We start from the raw sequence: 17,658 nt of genomic DNA, 5'->3' as shown, positions 1-17,658 counted from the left end.
TTAAAACTGTATTACTTTTACTAACAGGCCTAAAAGGGTAGATATTAGTACTCCGATTATACTCATTAAAAAACAAATCGGTGAGGTTTAACAACTTTCCCAGGGTTGCACAACTGTTCGTTGCTTGCCAGAGATCCTTCCCCTCCCTTTCCTCAGTTCCCATAGGTGACTGCTAGGAACCCATGTTATCTGGAAGGAAGACTTTTCTCAAGTGCTAAGTGAATGAAACTTCCTTGGTCAAAGCCAGTGACGGTCCCCTCATGGCACTTGTCCACTGACGGCTTTAAGAGCAGGCAAGTGAGTGAGCTGGCATATGACCCTGTTTTCATGCAACAAGGCATGTGTTTTTAGTGATAGCTTACAACCCTGAGAGTCAGGGAGGGCAGGGGTTATACCATCCCCACTTTACCGAGGAGAAAACTGAGTCTCTGACTGTGTCAGGATCACACAGCTGATCTGCAGCAGGACAAAGCTGAGAGTCAGATCCCAGTAAAAGCCCAGCCATACCAAAATACTGACCAAGCACCTTCTTATTCCACAGGAAGGGAAGGGAGGGAGGGAATGAGGGAGGAAGAAAGGGAGAGAGGAAGGAAGGGAGCTGGGAGATACTTAGAAATGAATTCACATCGACTTTGGAACACTCTATTGAAAAGCCTGAGGTTAGCCCAGAGATCAGCAAACACTAGTGCTCCATTAACAATATCTTCCCTCATCTATGAAAAGGAAGTAGCTGAAACTGTGGTGATGAGTTCAAGGATTCAGGTTCTCCGAGTCACATCCTAGGTAGAACCTTTCCTTACAGTATGTTCTTCATAAAAGGCCTGTAGAAAGGAGGTACAGATCAGAGACACAGGTCAAGGAATGGCAGAGTAATTGCTCAGCAGAGTAGGATTTCCACTCCTAATCCTGGAATCTGTGAATGTTACCTTACAAGACACAAGGAAGGGATAGTTCCTTGCAGATGTGTTCTTTGCAGAGGTGTGGAGGTTATTTTGGATTGTGTCTAGTGGGCTCTCAATGTGATTATAAAGGCAGAGGGAAGATAGGTATTTTGCACATTCAAGAAAAAGTGATGTGAAGATGGAGCAGAGATAGAGATACAGTCACAAGCCAAGGAGTGCTAGCATCATCAAAACTGAAAGATCAAGGAAAGGATTCTTAGTGACAGCCTTTGGAGGGCATAAAGCCCTGCTGACACCTTGATTTGGGTTCTGTAATCTGATTCTGAATGTCTGCGCTGCAGAACTGTGACAGAATAAATTTCTGTTGTTTAAATCACTAACTTAGTGACAATTTGTTTCAAGAGCCACAGGAAACTAATACACTCATTAATTATTAACTTCTACCTCTTCCTAACTCCCAAAGCTTGACAACTTGCACAAATTCACACACACAATACATAAAATAATGTGTATTATATATATGTCATTGTAAATAGAAAATATCTCTCTTATGAATAGATACACTTTAATCAAAATCAAAAATTCAGTAATACTGTGCTTAGTGGTCACTAGATAAGGTTATCTACTCTACAGTGATGCTAATAAAGAATTAATCAGTCTTCTCTATTTCCTGCCAGTACAGTTATTTGTCTGAAGCTTCTTTTATCATATTTTTAATGGCCCATGGACGGGGAAATAGCATTTTGAGCCAAGATGAACCTGTCTTTCTAAGAGAAAGAGTTTGTTTCCACATCCAGGGGAAAGTCTATTGTTTATTGTCTTGGGTTGTTTGTTTTAATTTTGTTCAGGCTGCAGTTTCTTCCCTATGGGAACAAACTGGTAAAAAGCAGAAGGTCAGTGTACCATAAAATCAGTACACAGGCAAAATGGTCCAAGGCTAGGAAACTAGAAACAATAAATCATGTAATCTCAGGTCATTGCTTAAAGAGCCTGTTTTTTAAAAAAATCCATTGTGAGAAATTCTTAACAATGAAATCTTCATGGGGGGATATGCATTGAGGAGACTATGAAATATGACATAGCAAGATTTGGAATGTTAATATCTGAGAATTCAGAAGATGGCTGGCATAGATAACCACAATGCGAATATTAAATTGTGAGTCAACGTGCCATTATTTTTTATTACACTTGCACACACATCATACTCAGAAGATAACACCTACTTCAAAAAAAGACTCAGAAAACATGGAGCCATCTCAACCTCTATTGCCAAAACAGCCTCTGTATGATTTCACCTGGCTGGAGACGCCTAATAGCTGACTGTCCCTCATGCTACATTTGGGCTGAGAGATTCCAGCTGTTTAATCCAAACTCTCCCCACTCTCATTTCACTGATGAGGAGCCCAAGATAGAGAGATCCTAAGCCCAGTGGCCTACAGTGAACTAATGTATGGTAGAAGTCTTACTCTTAGGCCCATCTCCCTCCCATTCACCTGGAGCTCCCAGGACTCCCTCAAATATAATCACACATCACTGTCCTGGTCGGGGCCAGTGTGAGCCTTTTCAGAGCTCTTGCTGAGTCAAGTTATTGGGTGGAATTGAGAACCTGACCACTTTACACTTGGATAAGGGAGGTAACAGTGCCATTTATAATGTGTTTATCTGGTGTATTATGATCTGCTGATTACCCCTGGGGAAAAGTTCAAGTTGACTTGAGGCACCAACACACTAGGGAATGAGCAGGACTTCTGTGATCCCTCAGTTGACACAAATCTTCTCTAGCCTAAAAACTTCAATCACAGAACCCCACAGGGAACCTCACTTGAGCCAGAGTCACACAACTTCATTCCCATCCCAACGAGATTAAACTCCTCCAACCTAAGCAACTGTGACATTTTATTAAGCAAAATGGAGGCATTATTCTATTTTTGAAACTGGATGATGTATTTCGGTAACTGCAAAGTTTGTGAAAACGATAATGACTACTTTTCAATGTGGTTCTGGCAAGTTCTAGGAAAGAATAGCTGCTGAAGTCCACACTGGGTAGACAAAAGTGACAGCCTGGAAAGGTCTCTTGGAGTCATGTCAGGGTGGCTCAGAATGAAATCTCCATCCTGATGCCATTTTCACCATCCTCTCTACCCTGGTGGGAGGCCTGATTACGATGGTCGCAGTGGACAGCTTCAACCCTGCAGCAGCTTCAGTCTCCTCAAAAAATCATCAGATGGCAGCTTTAATACTATGTATCCATCCATTCATTCATTCATTCATTCAACCAGTTCCTGGAATTCTCATCTCCCATGGATCTGTGGTGGAGTTTGGAGGGAGGTTGGAATAATACTTCTCCCTACGCTTCCTGTGTGTGTGTGTGTGTGTGTGTGTGTGTGTGTGTGTGTGCGTGTGTGTGTGTCTTCTCCTCCTTATCTGAAATACAGAGGAGAAGTGAGCTTACAGCTTACAGCTTTGCACACTCAGCTCAGCCCCTTCCTCCTCCCTTTGGGGTCTACCTGCCTGTGAGGAACATCCTGTGACTTCATCCCATGTCCTCACAGTCAGAGAACCACTGGGAATTGTGACTGGCCCAGTTTATCATCAAGTGAGTGAATTATTGCAGGGCCATTAGGTACTATCAGTTTTTGTCACCCAATATTCTTATCTCTGCCTGTCTGACTTTTCAGTATATCTATCTTAATCGCTTCTGAACTTGGATGGAGAAAAGAAGATGCTATTTCTTGACCTCCACAACTCCAAAAACAATTGAACCTTTACTTTGTGTAAGAACTGTGCAGGAACTAACACCAAGTGGAGTAGGATGGGTTCTCATAGCTCAGGAACTCGTCAACAGGGCACAAAGAAAAGGAAGGTGACCTACTTCTCTCTATTTTAGCATTGAGAGTCCAGAGTGTTCCAGGAAGCCCCCAGTCCCAGGAAAACTATGATTGTTTACCTAAAAACTATGATTGTTTATCTAAAAATGATGGGTTCTTATGGAATAATCAAATAATGAAATAATAAAGGAGAGCACATAGATTCTTGGAGAAATCAGGGAAGCTTCCATTAGAATCACCCTTTGCATATAGTAAGGTAAACATGTGGCAGTGTATGTGGGAGATCTGAGTTAAAGAGAGCAGTTACTGCCCTCACCAGCTCCCTGGGATCACCAGGAAGCAAAGTTCAAAAAAGTCAGGCACTGTTTTTTAAAATTCGTGCACTTTAGACTTACACAATAGTGGTCTTCCTTTTGGAATATTGATACACGTATATAATATATGGGGTGTGATTAAAAATATGGTGAATGTTTAAATTTTTTAAATATGCTGCTACATACAGTAAAAGACATCTAATTCCCTTCAAAATACTTGCCCTGTCTTTGGACACACTGGCTCCACTATTCTTATCACTTTCTGAACTAGCTCTGGAAGTCCGCTTCCACATCTTTATGGGGAGTGATCAAAAACTGAATGAATGCTGCTGCCAGTGCCATCAGATAGAAATGCAGGCTCCTAAAAATATCACAGTGTGTCCTCCTCCACCTTGTTCGGTCACCATAGTCAAGCCAAGGTAGCATAACATTAACCACAGGTTTCCCTCACTGCTTCGCAGGTTTTCCTGAGAACTTGCTTCACAGGTCACTTGTGGGTTACTCACACCCAGTTGCTACAGTACCTGCACCAAGGCCAAGTGACAATCTGTGTCCTGCTGCATTCTCTTCTTTATTATAGGTTTGCTTTTTCTATTGTCTTTCTCTCCCCTCTAGAAGTAAGTTTCTGCAGAGTGAGTTTTTTCCTGACTTGTTTACACCTTATATTTGCTGTGTCCACAAGAAATACGACATTGCATATTTGGCTGTTCTTTCGCCTGATTGCTCTCAGATTTCTGAGAAGTTTCTGGACTTTCTTACTAAGTTGCTTTCAGATAGCGCATCTGCCAATGAGGCATTTATGGAAAATGCAAGACAGGAGTCCTGCCTCCGACTTTTGTTAGCATCACTTTACCCGATGTCGGAAACAACAGATGCTTTTGACACTTCCAGCACTTGCACATCAACCTATGTCCTCAGACTCTAAGTAGCTCTCCCGCCAGCATGCCACGTCCTCCTTGAGGTTCCAGTACAAACCACCTTTGGGAAACCTCTGTGGCTCAAATTCCAGCCCAGGCATCCCCTCCGCCCAGTTTCTGAATTTGGTGAACCTCACCTCTATCCTTTTGCTCCCCCAAACAAGGAAACAGTGGTTTCTCTTGACAGTTACTGAGTTCTGCTTCAGCAAAAGTCCCTCTTTTGATCCCTTAGTCCTTTCAACACTATGTAACCACTTTGCTATGTTGAAGTCTCTCTGTTGACCATATCTAGAAAAGTGTGTGTTGTCATGACAAGATCTTCCTAATTCCAACTGAGATTTAAGGCCTCAATAACTACTTGTCAAATAAATAAATTGTAGCCCCAAGCTTGTGCTCTTAGAATTCTCAATTTAAAAGAAATGTGTCTTGACTGGGCATGGTGATGCATGCTTATAGTCCCAGCATTCAGGAGGCTGAAGCAGGAGGATTGCCACAAGTTAGAGGCCAGCCTGGGCTACATAGTCAGTTCAAGGCCAGCCTGAGCTACATAGTAAGATCCTGTCTCAAAATTAATTGATTAATTAATTTTAAAAAGTGCCTCTTTTAGCATTCACAGGTCTAATTAGGTAGAGGGACTCTGACCCTGCTTCGGCCACCTACCCTTCCTTCTGCACAAAGACGCACAGTACCTTGATGGTTCAGCCCGGGCTCAGGACCTCAGCCCTCTGCTCACAATATGCAGGGTGCTGAGCTTGACAGACTCATTGGAACCATTTAGGATGCAGGAGAGTCAGTTCTCATTGGAAAAAGGGAGTGGAGAAAACATCTTCCCTCCATGATGAATTTAACTTTTTTGGGGGGGAATCTCCACCCTTCTCCTTGTTACTGAGTAACCTCCTTCCTTCCAGAATCAGGAGCCCACATATCCTTCACCATGGGCAAATTGGAGTCCATAGAGCTTGTGCTGGGATCAAACCAACTTTGCCTTAAAGAATCCCCTCTTTCTCATCTGTGGCGTAGGAGGAACTAACTCTACAGCAGTCCCATGATACCATTTTCCAAAGTGTTACTCAGAAATGCTGTGTCCAAAGTTCCATTTTGTAGGTAAGAAAACAGAGCCAATGAGGTCCACTGTCTTGTCAGGGTGTATTGGTCAGGGTTTTACTAGAGAGAACAGATATAACCCGGAATATATATAGAAACAACAAGATTGGCTTACAAATAGTCAGTCTCAGAGTCCGATGAGGAAGCGTGCAGAGGGTGTCTATGCACTGGAGGCCGAAGGGTTCAATCCAAGATCTCTGGAGTTCACCCTAGTGTCTTGTGCAAGTCCACACCAACAGGCTGATGGGTCCGCGACAGAAGGCCGAAGGCTCTGTGATGAAAAGCTGAAGAGTCTACGCTGGGAAGCTGAAGAGTCTGTACTGGAAGCCAGGAGGCAAGGTCCAAACTAAAGGCGAAGACTGGAGCTTCTCCCAAGAATGGCATTGATTTGTCCTTCCTCCTCTCCTTTTATACCTCGAGGTGATAACTCACCCTAGGGTGGGTCTTCTTCTACATCCTTGGGTGTAGAATTGCTAAACCCAGTTAGTTAGCTTCTAACTGTCTCAAGTTGACACAATCAATCAACCACTAGACAGGGCCATGCAGCTAGTGACAGGCTTGAGTTTGGGCCTCCAGTTTATGGAAGAGAAAGCTGCCAGGGAAAAGGTCCACTCTTGCCCCAGGCCCTCTGCAAGTCAGTGATGTGGCCCACCTCTAATCTCAGCTAGAAAATGGGTCTTGGCTTGTTCAAACTAGGAATGTACGTGGTTTTATTTCTGCAGAAATTTAGAAAAAGCTCTCATAGTAACACCGTGGTAGGAGTCAGAAAGACACTGGAGTCATTAAGGCCCCTTAAATGACTAATTAGATACAGCAATCTTTAATGTGGGACAAAAAAAATAGTAATAATATTTCCTGTAAAGACATGAATATTCCAGAGCATGGGGACAATCAATGGTAAGATCAAGTTCTCCCTAAGATTTCAATTTTTCTCAGTTGCCTTTGTACTTAATAACAGCCAACATTTACACAGCATTGACTGCATGTACATTAGACACATTCTTTCATTTACAAGGATATATAATCCTCTACAAAGTGGGTACTAATACTCTTCCTCTTTTATAGATAATAGCAGTGATGCTCAAAGTGAAGCCCTTGATAGAAGAATGCAGAAAGTGAGCTCTACAATCTGGGTCCCATTTTGATTCCCGCAAATAGGTGTGAGTTTGAAAAATTGCTGGTATGAAATTCTAAATGCTGTGAACATGTAGCTAGCTCCCAGACTCTGAACTTAGCTCTTGCCAGTGGCTGAATTGATAAGGTCACAACAAGGAGACAACGTGGCCCTTATCGCTGAATATTCTTGGCCTCCATTCCTTGGCATTCTCTGGCCTGGGCCTCTTACCCAGCAGAGCCAGTCTGTAAAGTGGGCTGCTAACTTCTGCTCTGCCTCCTGCACCAGGCTACTAGGAATCTCAATCTAAGTAAGAGTAAAAGCATTTTTCAATCTGTGCAGAGGCAGATATGGTTTTCTTCAATGCAGAACCACATTTTTGAGCCCTGAGCCTGTATTAGAGACTGTGCAAGGAGCCAAGGATATAAGTAAGGATGAACAGCACGTGGTAATTTACTCATAACTCCCATGAGCCCTGCACTATACTGTGCATCAGGAATGCATCTGCATCTGATCTGCCCAGCATCTGTGTCCACAGAACTTCTTATGCTGCGTGGAGAAGGTGACTGCAATTAAGCAAGAATGTTCCATGTGGATGGTGACAGCAGCCTGAGGCCCTCCTAACCTGGTCCAGCAGTCCAGGAAGGTCTTCCAATGAAAAGATACTTAAAATAATAATAATAATAATAATAAAGAAGGAATACTTAGGCATTTTCTGGGAACACAGCGACTGGAAGCAGTGGTATGTAGCCAATAAATACTCATTTATGCTAGATAGTTTTGAAGTTTGAAAAAGGAGTCTTGTCACATTTGGATTTCAGAATCCAGGCAGATTTACTACTTAATCCTGAGTGTTATTGTCACAATTTTGATACATCCAGAAAATTTTTCCATACGAGTAAATGTTTAAATACAAGCAGGAAACTGAGACTCAAAACAATAACTGATAAAAAAAAACTAGAAATACTTCCTGCCCTCCTTTTCTCTGTGTCTTTCTCTGTCTCTGTCTCTCTCTCTCTCTCTCTAACACACACATACACATCTGTTAATCTGGTAAGTAAAATATAAAGTATACACTAGCCCATTTTAATTACATATTAATGATTTGTCTTGGAAGAGCTTATATTCCATGATTACATATTGGTGATTTACACATAAAATGAAGATTTTTACATTTTCATGAGTGAAGCTTGCTCTAGTACAAGATAAAAGACTGAGCGTGACTTCTGTCTCCCAATACCTTGGCCCCTAGAATCTGTTAGTTTGCTTACAGTAGTTAAAAAGTTGACAAGTTAGTCATCGAGGGGTCAGAAGAGTTGTCCTAACCCTGTATTCATCACTACCTCCTCGGGGATGTGGTCATTTCCTCTTCCCAAGCCCTGGTTTAATCATTTATGAATAGAGGAAATTAGAAAAGCCTTTTTTGTTTTATGACTTTCTGAAGATAACACAGTTCCTTGTGGTACTCTCTGGCTACTTTTTCTTTTAGTACTGTTAGGGGTTTGATTCTGAATATTCCAACAAAGCCTCAAGTGCACATGAGCGGGGCTTGTGGAAGGTGGTTCAATCAGGGGCGCAGTTCTCATCAGGGAAATCATCCATCCAATGGTGAGTTCAGCACTAAGTGTACTGCTGGAGGTGGGGCTTGGCCAGGAGAGACAGGTCGCTGCGGGGGTGACCTGGAAGGGTTTCCCCACCCAACACCCTTCACACTTGGTTTCTTGGCCACCATGTTAGGAGCAGCTTTCCTCCACTTTGCCCCTGTGCCAGCCATTTCTGCCTGGGAACCAGCAGACCATGGACTGTACCTTTGAACCAAAATAAACCTCTCCTCCTCGAAGTTGCAGGTGTTGCATATTGAGTCCCAGCAAGGAGAAAGTAAAGGACCGCAGAGGCCATGCTTTCCACGTGGCACTCTGCCCCTATGTTTTAGCACGTGGCTGACACAGGTCAGAGTCCAACAAACATTTGTTCCAAGCGCTCATGCCACAAGAGGTTTGGTATTTCCTAACTGGTGTTTGTGAGAAGCTTTCTACAGACAGATGTATGGATTTTTCTCTTTTCTTGTCTTTCTTTTTTTTTTTTTTATTTTACATTCTAAAGGATCTATTTTGGAGCCACCACTGAGATGATTCCAGTCACAAAGCCCATGGCTCCAAAAATGTCCCTGTCCTTTCCAGGGCTGGAAAGAAATGAGGCCAGCATAAAAAATTTCATCAGAATAAAATCAATCGTCACCCATACTGTGACAGTGAGGGTTAGCTGACCCTGAAGTGAAAATTTTAAATCTTAGAACCGTTAAACATTGAGGAATCAGAAGAATGATTTGTGGAGTAGAGCTACCTTTGACATAATTATATAGATTATCTCTTAGCTGTAATCATTTATTTGTTCATTTGTTTGCGCAACGTTTTAGTTTTCACCATACACCACATGTACATAGCATCATCGAGACAAATGATGGATGTGCACCAGTCCTGAGTGTGCAAAAAGGCAGGTGGCCAAGGGGAAGAAAAGGGATCAACCCAGTGACTACAAAGTTGACTGGGAGAGCTAAGTACTGGTGAGCCTGTTTGATTGAAGTCTTTCTGTCACTTCTAGACTGTAAGCTCCAGGAAGCCAGGGAAGCAGCCCCTCTGTATTGTACAATATTGAATCCTCAAGGCTGAACAATTCCTGATTCATAGCAGACACTTCATATATGTTTATCAAATGAGGACAGTGTCACTTAAAGGAAGTCTAAAAAATAATACTGGTGCTGCCGGAGAAGTAGAGCTTAATCTCAGCTAGGGAAATCATGTGATCAAAGCTGAGAGGGACCATTGAGGTTAATACTTTCAACTTTCACTTTCATCTCTATTTTCAAAATAAGGAAACTCACAGAAAGAAAACTTTTGTCCAAGGTCAGCAGTATGGGCCAAAGTTCTCCTCAATCTGAAATTAACATGTTTAAATCCTAGCCTCCAGCACCTCAGATTGTGAGTAAGGGGCCTTAAAAATACAATAGTATTTCATTAAGGCCAGTGTGGGCTCTTGTCCATATTAACTGTTGTCCTTATAAGAAGACACATGCAAAGTGAGAGACCATGTGCAAACACAGAGAGGAGACAAACATCTCCAAGCTACCAAGTCTGTGCTACCAGGAAACAGTACACACAGAAATTGATGGCAAAGCTGAGCTAGAAGCCAGGTCTGCTGAAAGTCTATCCTTGGCCCATCCAGTCTTCAGCATTCTGCCTGATACCCATTGCTGAGGAGGACAACAGTAACAGTGACCATAGGCAACCTAGTGCCTAGAATGTACCAGATTATCCTCTAAGTACTTTCCACACATTTGCTCACTTAATTATCCCAACAGCTCTGTGAAGTAAGTAGTGTTACTGTCCCATTTTCGTAGAGGAAGAAACTAAAGCACAAGGAGATTTAGCAGCTCTCCTAAGGGCACAGAGCTCCAGCTCCAGGCAGCCAGCTTTGGGAGTTTGCTCCTCCAATCCTGGTATTCTACTGGGGTGTGTCTGTAAGCCAGAGGCATTTTCAGAGAGGAGAGGTACTGGAGAAGCGTCACTAGATTGGCTTCCATACAGTCATTAGACACAGAGATGCTTACTGCAATTTTAGGTCACTGGAGGAATAAAACAAGAGAATTGGAGCCTGCCTAAGAGTTGAAGTGTTAGAATTTATTTACTCCAGAATCTTCCATATATTATATATGTGTGTATATATATATATATATATATATATATATATATATCACCATCTGAATAAATCCTTGTAAGTGAAGGATGCAGACTTCTTCAGTCAAAGTACAATGAAGTAAGAGAACTAGGTTTGAATCCTCTCTCCAGCACTTACTGGTGGAATGACTTGAGTTTATGGAATCTGTCTAAACCTGTTTCTTTTTCCAGGGGATAAAGGAAATAATACCCATCTCACGGATTAGACATAGCATATGTAAAACACTGGTACAGGTGCCAACACATAGCTAGTGACCAATAAGCAGAACTCTGATTAGGTAAACAAAGTGACCACACCCAAAGGTTCTGTCCTCTGGGAAACCCTGCCCAATCCTTCATCCTGCCTAGCCTGAATAAATTGCTTTTTGTTCTGGCTCTTGAAGGAAATTGCTTATAATTTTCTTTGTCATTCAGTTTGTCTTTCCTTATGTTGCAAAAGATAGTGACACATCCATTCATATACTCAAAATACAATTGTGATATTTGCCTCCTCTCCACTTTGTCAAGCCTGGGGTGGGGGTGGGATCAGAGATGGGCATGGCATGGTTCTTATCCTGGTGGGTTTGGGCTTGTGGAGTAATCTAGGCTTGCGTGACTTACACGCAGGACACTCAAATAATACATTTATAATTTCACTGTATCTTAGTAGTATTTTTCATTGGAAAGCCCAGCATTGTGTTGGATTTTGAGATACTTTTTTTTTCTGGTTTAGCATTATTTTTATCAAATAAGGGAGTCATAATATTTTCAGATTTTTTTTCAAATTACCTTCTAAAGGTTTTAATCTGGTTTGGCTTGGCAACAGACATATTAAGGAACAATTACAAAGAACTGTGTGCCGTGCGGACCTAGAAAAGTTTCACTGTTTTTTGAGTCCACTGAACCACGCTTTTCCTTGCTTCCTAGTCCTTCAGGGTGCACCGGGCTTAAACGCCAGCTCCTCCAGTGTGGTACACCAAAAGGATGGGGACGCTCGACCAATTCCCCTGAAGCCTGTGCTGTGGACCTCACATATTGTACTTCTTGTTTTCTGTGAAGAAACAGTCCTGGGTGTTAGGAATGACTGATCCACGTTCACACAAAGGGAGGGTAGCATTTGTAAAGGTAGTATTTGTAAAGGCTAACATCCATTACATCTGTATCAGATGTTCCTTTTTTTTTTTTTGTCTTTTTCGTTTTTATCGGTACCAGGGATCGAACTCACGACTGCCTGCTTGCAAGGCAGGTGCTTATGCCGCTGAGCTAAATGCCCATAAGCTAAGCACTGGGTGAAGAGACATCTTTACAATTCTCGTTCAATCCACCAAACAACTGGATGAAGCATGTGACGAGATCAGGAGATCATTTCACAGACTAAGCTATAGTAAGGCTTTCACAAAGACGGCCAACTGTTAGGTGGCTCAGTCTGGGTTCGCGTTCCATAGGTGGTGACTGACGTCGAAGTGACAGCCCCCTTAGGGTACCAACAGGTACCCCTCTAGTAGGTAGGTGGACCACAGAGAAGGATCGAAGTTCAGCGCTGAGGGGAGCTGATCTCGCTCCGGGCCTGGGGCGGGGCCTTCGGTTGCCGGCTCGCTATTGGCCATCCCTTTGCGAGAAATCCCGCCCTTCGCCGAGCGAGGGCAGGGATTGGCTTTGTGAGGCTGATTGACGGCGTAGGGCGCGAACCGGGCCTCGGTAGCGGAGGCGGGGCTGAGAGCAGGAAGTGGAATCCCGACCCGGCGGCGGGTGGCGAGTGTGCTGCGGCAACTACTGTCCAAGGAACTGCCTCAGCTGCGGGCACCCGAGGCGATGGAGGGGCCAGGGCTGGGCTCGCAGGTGAGTGCGGCCGACCGGCGGGTCTCTAGCTGCGGCTGTGGCGAGGGTGCGACTGGGAAGCGGTCGCGCCCGGGGCCTCCGAGGGCGGCGAGGCCTGGCGGGAAGGGGGGACCTGGGGATTCTCTGAGGCTCTGAGAGGGAGAGACGCGGACACACTGCGAAGGCCCCCTGCATCCCTGGGCCGAGGCGCCCGCGATCAGTACCCAGCGCCTGGCAGGGACCGCTGTGGCGCTTGGGGAGGGGAGGCGTCCCTTCTGGGAGCGGTGTCCAGTGACACCTGCGTGCCACCGACTTGACCTGCACCTGGAGACCGAGTGGTTCTCTTGATTTTCCAGCCCAGGAGCCTTGGCACCTGTCTTCTTTCCACCCAGCCCTGGTGTCGCCCTTGTTCCCATACTTGTGCTTCCTTGAAAAAATTAATAAGGCTATTTGTTTAGGCTAGGGGCTGGGAAGGACGCGATGGCTATCTGCAAATCCCAAGTGATTCTGTTCTGTGAAGGAGGTTCTGGTTACTAAAGCCAGATGTAGTTCCAGAGAACAGAGTTAGAACGAGTGGAGAAAGTTACGGGAGGTAGATGTTAACTGCAAAAGAACTGGCATTTTATCTGTTTTGTTTCCCCCGCAAACAGATACAGGCTGCCGCAAGTAGATACAGGCTGGCATGTTAGTAGGTGCTCCGTTAGTGTTTGTTGAATAAATAAAAGATTTCCAGATTCAGCCAGTTTTACTGAGTGCTGATCATATGTCAGATGCTTTTCTATGCTTCATTTTATTACAGAATTGACGTAGCCTTAGGAAGATTGTGTCACTTACACGTAAGAACAGGAAAGCTGTCTCCAATTAGAGTGGTTTTGGTAGGAGATGTTCAAGTAATTTGAGGTGAGGGGATGAGGCAGACCCTTTTATAAAAATTCTATCCAACCCTGAGCGTGAACTTCATCCTTCCCTTTTTCTTTTCTTTCACTAGTCTGGTGCAGGTTTAAGTGAAAAAGGGTGTCTGTGTGTTCTTCCTGGGGTTTCTTCCATTTTGAAAACAAAATGGTTTTTCAGGCTACTTGGATTGTGCAAAAGGGTGTAGAATCCTCACATGGAAACTGTCTCAGGCTTTTTCTCAACCTCAAAGAAAAGTTGGGAGGAGTAACTACGTCTTAATTACTGCCACTCCTTTATTGTAGCCTTCAAGTGCTTGCAGTTGTCTCCTGCCAAGGGGACAATGACCCTGCCCTAGTTCCATGAGCTATCAAGGGCATAGTTGATTTGGAGCTTGAAATTAGTAAAGCAAAGTAGACTGATTCTGCTGTTAATAATAATTGCTATGATCAGTTGTTTATTTTTTCAGTTCTAATGTGAAGACCCTACTTAGATATGGAGCTTTACAGTTTGGAATATATATCCTCATACTTAATCTACACTGGGATCCTGTAAGGTGGGAAAAGAGGATTTGTTTTAGGGATGAGAACTGAGGCTCAGGAAATCAGACTCGCTTGCCAGCGGTCAAAAAACAACTAAGTGGCTAAGCCAAGACTTCATCCTTTCCTTCACTGGACAAGTGTGTTTTGAATATCCACTGGGAGTGGGCCACTATTCTGCTTTTGTTGAATTTGGTTCCACTGAACCCAAATTTAATTCCAATGTTTTGAGGTTGTTTTTTTTTTGGGGGGGGCAGAATTTATATGTACAATATGGCCCAGTTTCCTTTCTAACAGCAGTATTTATTGTGTTCTTGCTTGTCCAATGAACTCCAGCCTCAGGGCCTTTTATGTGCTGTTTACTCTGCCTAGAAGGCTCTTGCCCTGTGTGTCCACATGGTTAATTCTCTCACCTTTTTCAATTCTTGAAACAAGTGTCATCTGAGTATGATTTTCTGGGACCCCAGTATTTAAAATTGCAAGCCCCTCATCACTACTATCAGAAGTACTCCCTGGCCTCTTACTTCGCTTTATATTTCTCCTCAACTTTTAAAATCATTAATAAACTAATGAGTCCTGTAAATGGTCTTTTTCCCTCCACTGAATGTAAGTATTGTAAGGGCAGTGTTTTTTATCTGATATATTGACTGCTATGTGTCTCGTGTCTAGAGCAGGGACTAGCACTTATGAATAGATTTGAAACTTAACTTCTGTTAATGTCATGAGCTATTATAACAGTTAACTGTCAGATCTCAGTGTCTCCCCCTCTTCTATTTGATTGGATTAGCAGGCCGGGATAGTGACCTTCATCAGAGTTTACGCTTTTCTAAATCTTGATTTTCTCTTGAATTGATTTCCCCTGGAAGTTCAATAGAACGTACTATTTTTTAAAAATTAATTTCTATTTCCATACAAGAAATAGCATGCAATCCCCTAGTATAGTTTAAAGATGTTGTAGCTGTCTGTTGTGATGTAAGAAACCACTTCAAAACAATGGTAGTTTGAAACAATCCAGGCTAATGAACTCTTTGCCTGAGGAATTCAGACAGACTGGTGCCAGGTTGGTTGGTTTCTGGGCCCCCAGAGCCTCAGCTGGAAAGTCTCCTGGCAAGGGGTGCCTCGGTAGCTGAGGCTGGTATCATCTCCGTGGAGTCCTCTCTCACAGGTCTGGCAGTGGCTGCTGACTTTCAGCAGGGACAGCTACACAGGACCTGGGCCTAGGTACAGTGTGGTGGCTGGGTTCTTAAAAAACCATCTCAAGAAACAGGAAAGAGGAAGCTACTGGTTTCTAACTAACTGGCATGGCACTACAAAAGCAGTATTTTATTAGTGGCACTGTCAAAGAACTTCAAGTCAAGAGGGAGGACCATAGACTTCCCCTACCTCCACTTCCTGATGGTGTGGTAACAGAATTTGGGGGATATGTTGTGAAAATCACCACAGATATAGCTGGATGTCCCTTGCATGATTTTCATAATATCTTGCCCCCCACACACACACACTGAAGTCTCTTTCTCTCTCTCGTCCTCTTCCTATCTCCTCTTTCCTTCTCTCTCTGCTTTCCTGCTGTGTATTAAAACAATAAGAAAAGGTGTTATTTAATTTAGTATCTTGAGCCATTTGTAGACTGGAATCCAAGGTGGCCCAGAGGAGGTAAAATGGAACAGAGCTGGAAGGATTTGCAGTGACTTACCTAGTTCAGGGATTCCTCAACTGACATACAGGATAAGCTTCAAGATGTCTGTGGACGTCTGATTATACACAAAATCTGGACAATATGTGCAGCTTCATGCATTTCTCTGAGAGACCTTAGTTTTAGTAACATTTTCAAGCAGGGCTATGACACTGGAAAGGTTTGAAAACTCTTGATGTAGTCAAAGCCTTCTTATTTCCCTGTAACGCTGAGCCATAGTAGGATCCTACAGAGTCCAGGTCTCTGGGCTCGGGATGACATAGTGTTCTCTTCCTCACTGTTCAAAGTATGGTCATGACTGATTGCTTGCTGTCTCTGGGCATCTGTGCATTCTTCAGTCCGAGGCCTAAGGACTCAGCAGTAGTTGACTATATTTTGAGAATAGAGAAGAGAATGTGAACTCCTAGAAAACCAAGGATCTTGCTGTTGTGCTCAGCATCATGTTCCATGTCTAGATGAGTCCCTGGCACACACTTAAGTAATAAGTGAATAATGATAGAAATTGTGTCTTACTAACTTGCATTCTTAATTACCTAGAACTATGCTTGGTATATAGCAGGTGACCTTTACATTTCCCCAAATGAATGCTTAATGAAAGTGCCTGTGACTTCGCTGGCATCACTAGTGAATTCTGTTACTTTTGCCCTGTAGACAGCCTTGGAGCTGAGGAGCTCCCCTATCCAAATCCAGCATGTGAGTCCATAGTGACTATTTAAACAGTTCCCCTCCCCTCACACCAGAAACCAAGTGCCCAGCCTGCAATGCAAACACAGCGATTAAACTTGAATGTCTGATGCTCCAGAGCTTGGATTGCTTGGCTCGTGTGCCACCCAGAGAGAGCTCTGCATGGCCACTACAGCACGCGTGCCATAGGTTTGCCATCACTGCCTTGCACTGTGCACATGGGAGCCTGGCAAAATTGTACACACAGTGATCTGCCTCATTCACTATACAAAAGTAAAAAATGGAGCTCGAAACCAGGTGGAATATTATCCACTGCCATACAGGCAGCATGACAGTACCAGGACCCTTTGGCTAGATAACCCTGGTGTCATCAGTGCTACAAGGACAGGTTAGTCAGAGAAAAGACTGCAGAGGAAGGTACTCGGTTTCTTCTTCCCTAAGCTTCAAGCCTGTCTTCTTCTCTGTGTATCTTCACCTCCTTTTCCTGACTCCTTTTTAGTTCACAGAAAGCAAAAGTTACACTCCCCAGTTTTGAATGTGGAGACAGAAGCCAGTTACCAAATTCATACTATCATGGGACATGTTACTATAGGATTTGAAAACGTATCAAAATTATGTTCATTGCCTAATAGCTCACTGTATAATCATGGCAAGATTGGAATTAGCTTTAGTGCATACAGATCTGCTTCACATTAACCTTTTTCAATAATTTTGAAATTTGGGGGAGAGTGGCTTTTCAGGGTGGACTAGATTGTCTTGGTTCATACTTCAAGTGACTGATGGCTATGCTTTAGCTATGCATGGAGAGAAATGTGAGCTCTGCCATTTTCTTGTTTGTGCTTTTGTCCTTACCACCCCAATTCATGAATTCTTTGTAGAAAACAGCTCAAGCTATTTGCTTATTTTGGGGAGGAATAGATTAGTTAAGATTAGATGCTAAAATCTGAAGAATCCATAACCAGATATATGCTATGACATGTGAAGGTCCTACTGGCATCACTTCTAGCTGTGTGTAACCTTTACCTTGTGAACAGAACTCAAGGGTGACCTGGTTGACATACAGATCATTGAGACTGCCAGTGTTAACAATTAAACCTTTGTTGTTGTTGATATTAAGAGTCATTATAACAGAAGCTTAACA

At 43.3% G+C, this 17,658-nt stretch overlaps 1 protein-coding gene across 2 annotated transcripts in view; it reads left to right on the top strand.

Moving 5' to 3' along the window:
- Positions 1 to 12,606: 12,606 nt before the first annotated feature.
- The window catches only part of Zdhhc13 (zinc finger DHHC-type palmitoyltransferase 13), a 44,699-nt gene continuing 39,647 nt past the window's right edge, over positions 12,607 to 17,658 (top strand). The window contains exon 1 of one of the 2 annotated variants that reach the window (XM_063256810.1): positions 12,607 to 12,731. In XM_063256810.1, the coding sequence (XP_063112880.1) occupies positions 12,705 to 12,731 (27 nt within the window). In that variant the 5' untranslated portion in view covers positions 12,607 to 12,704. The remainder of the gene's footprint in view (positions 12,732 to 17,658) is intronic. The other variant, XM_063256812.1, reaches the window with a different exon arrangement.

The sequence above is a fragment of the Cavia porcellus genome, unplaced genomic scaffold, assembly GCF_034190915.1.
Source record: "Cavia porcellus strain 051 isolate PalLab524CR breed Dunkin Hartley unplaced genomic scaffold, mCavPor4.1 scaffold_9, whole genome shotgun sequence".
Lineage (NCBI taxonomy): Eukaryota > Metazoa > Chordata > Mammalia > Rodentia > Caviidae > Cavia > Cavia porcellus.
This window is presented reverse-complemented; position numbering and strand designations above follow the sequence as displayed.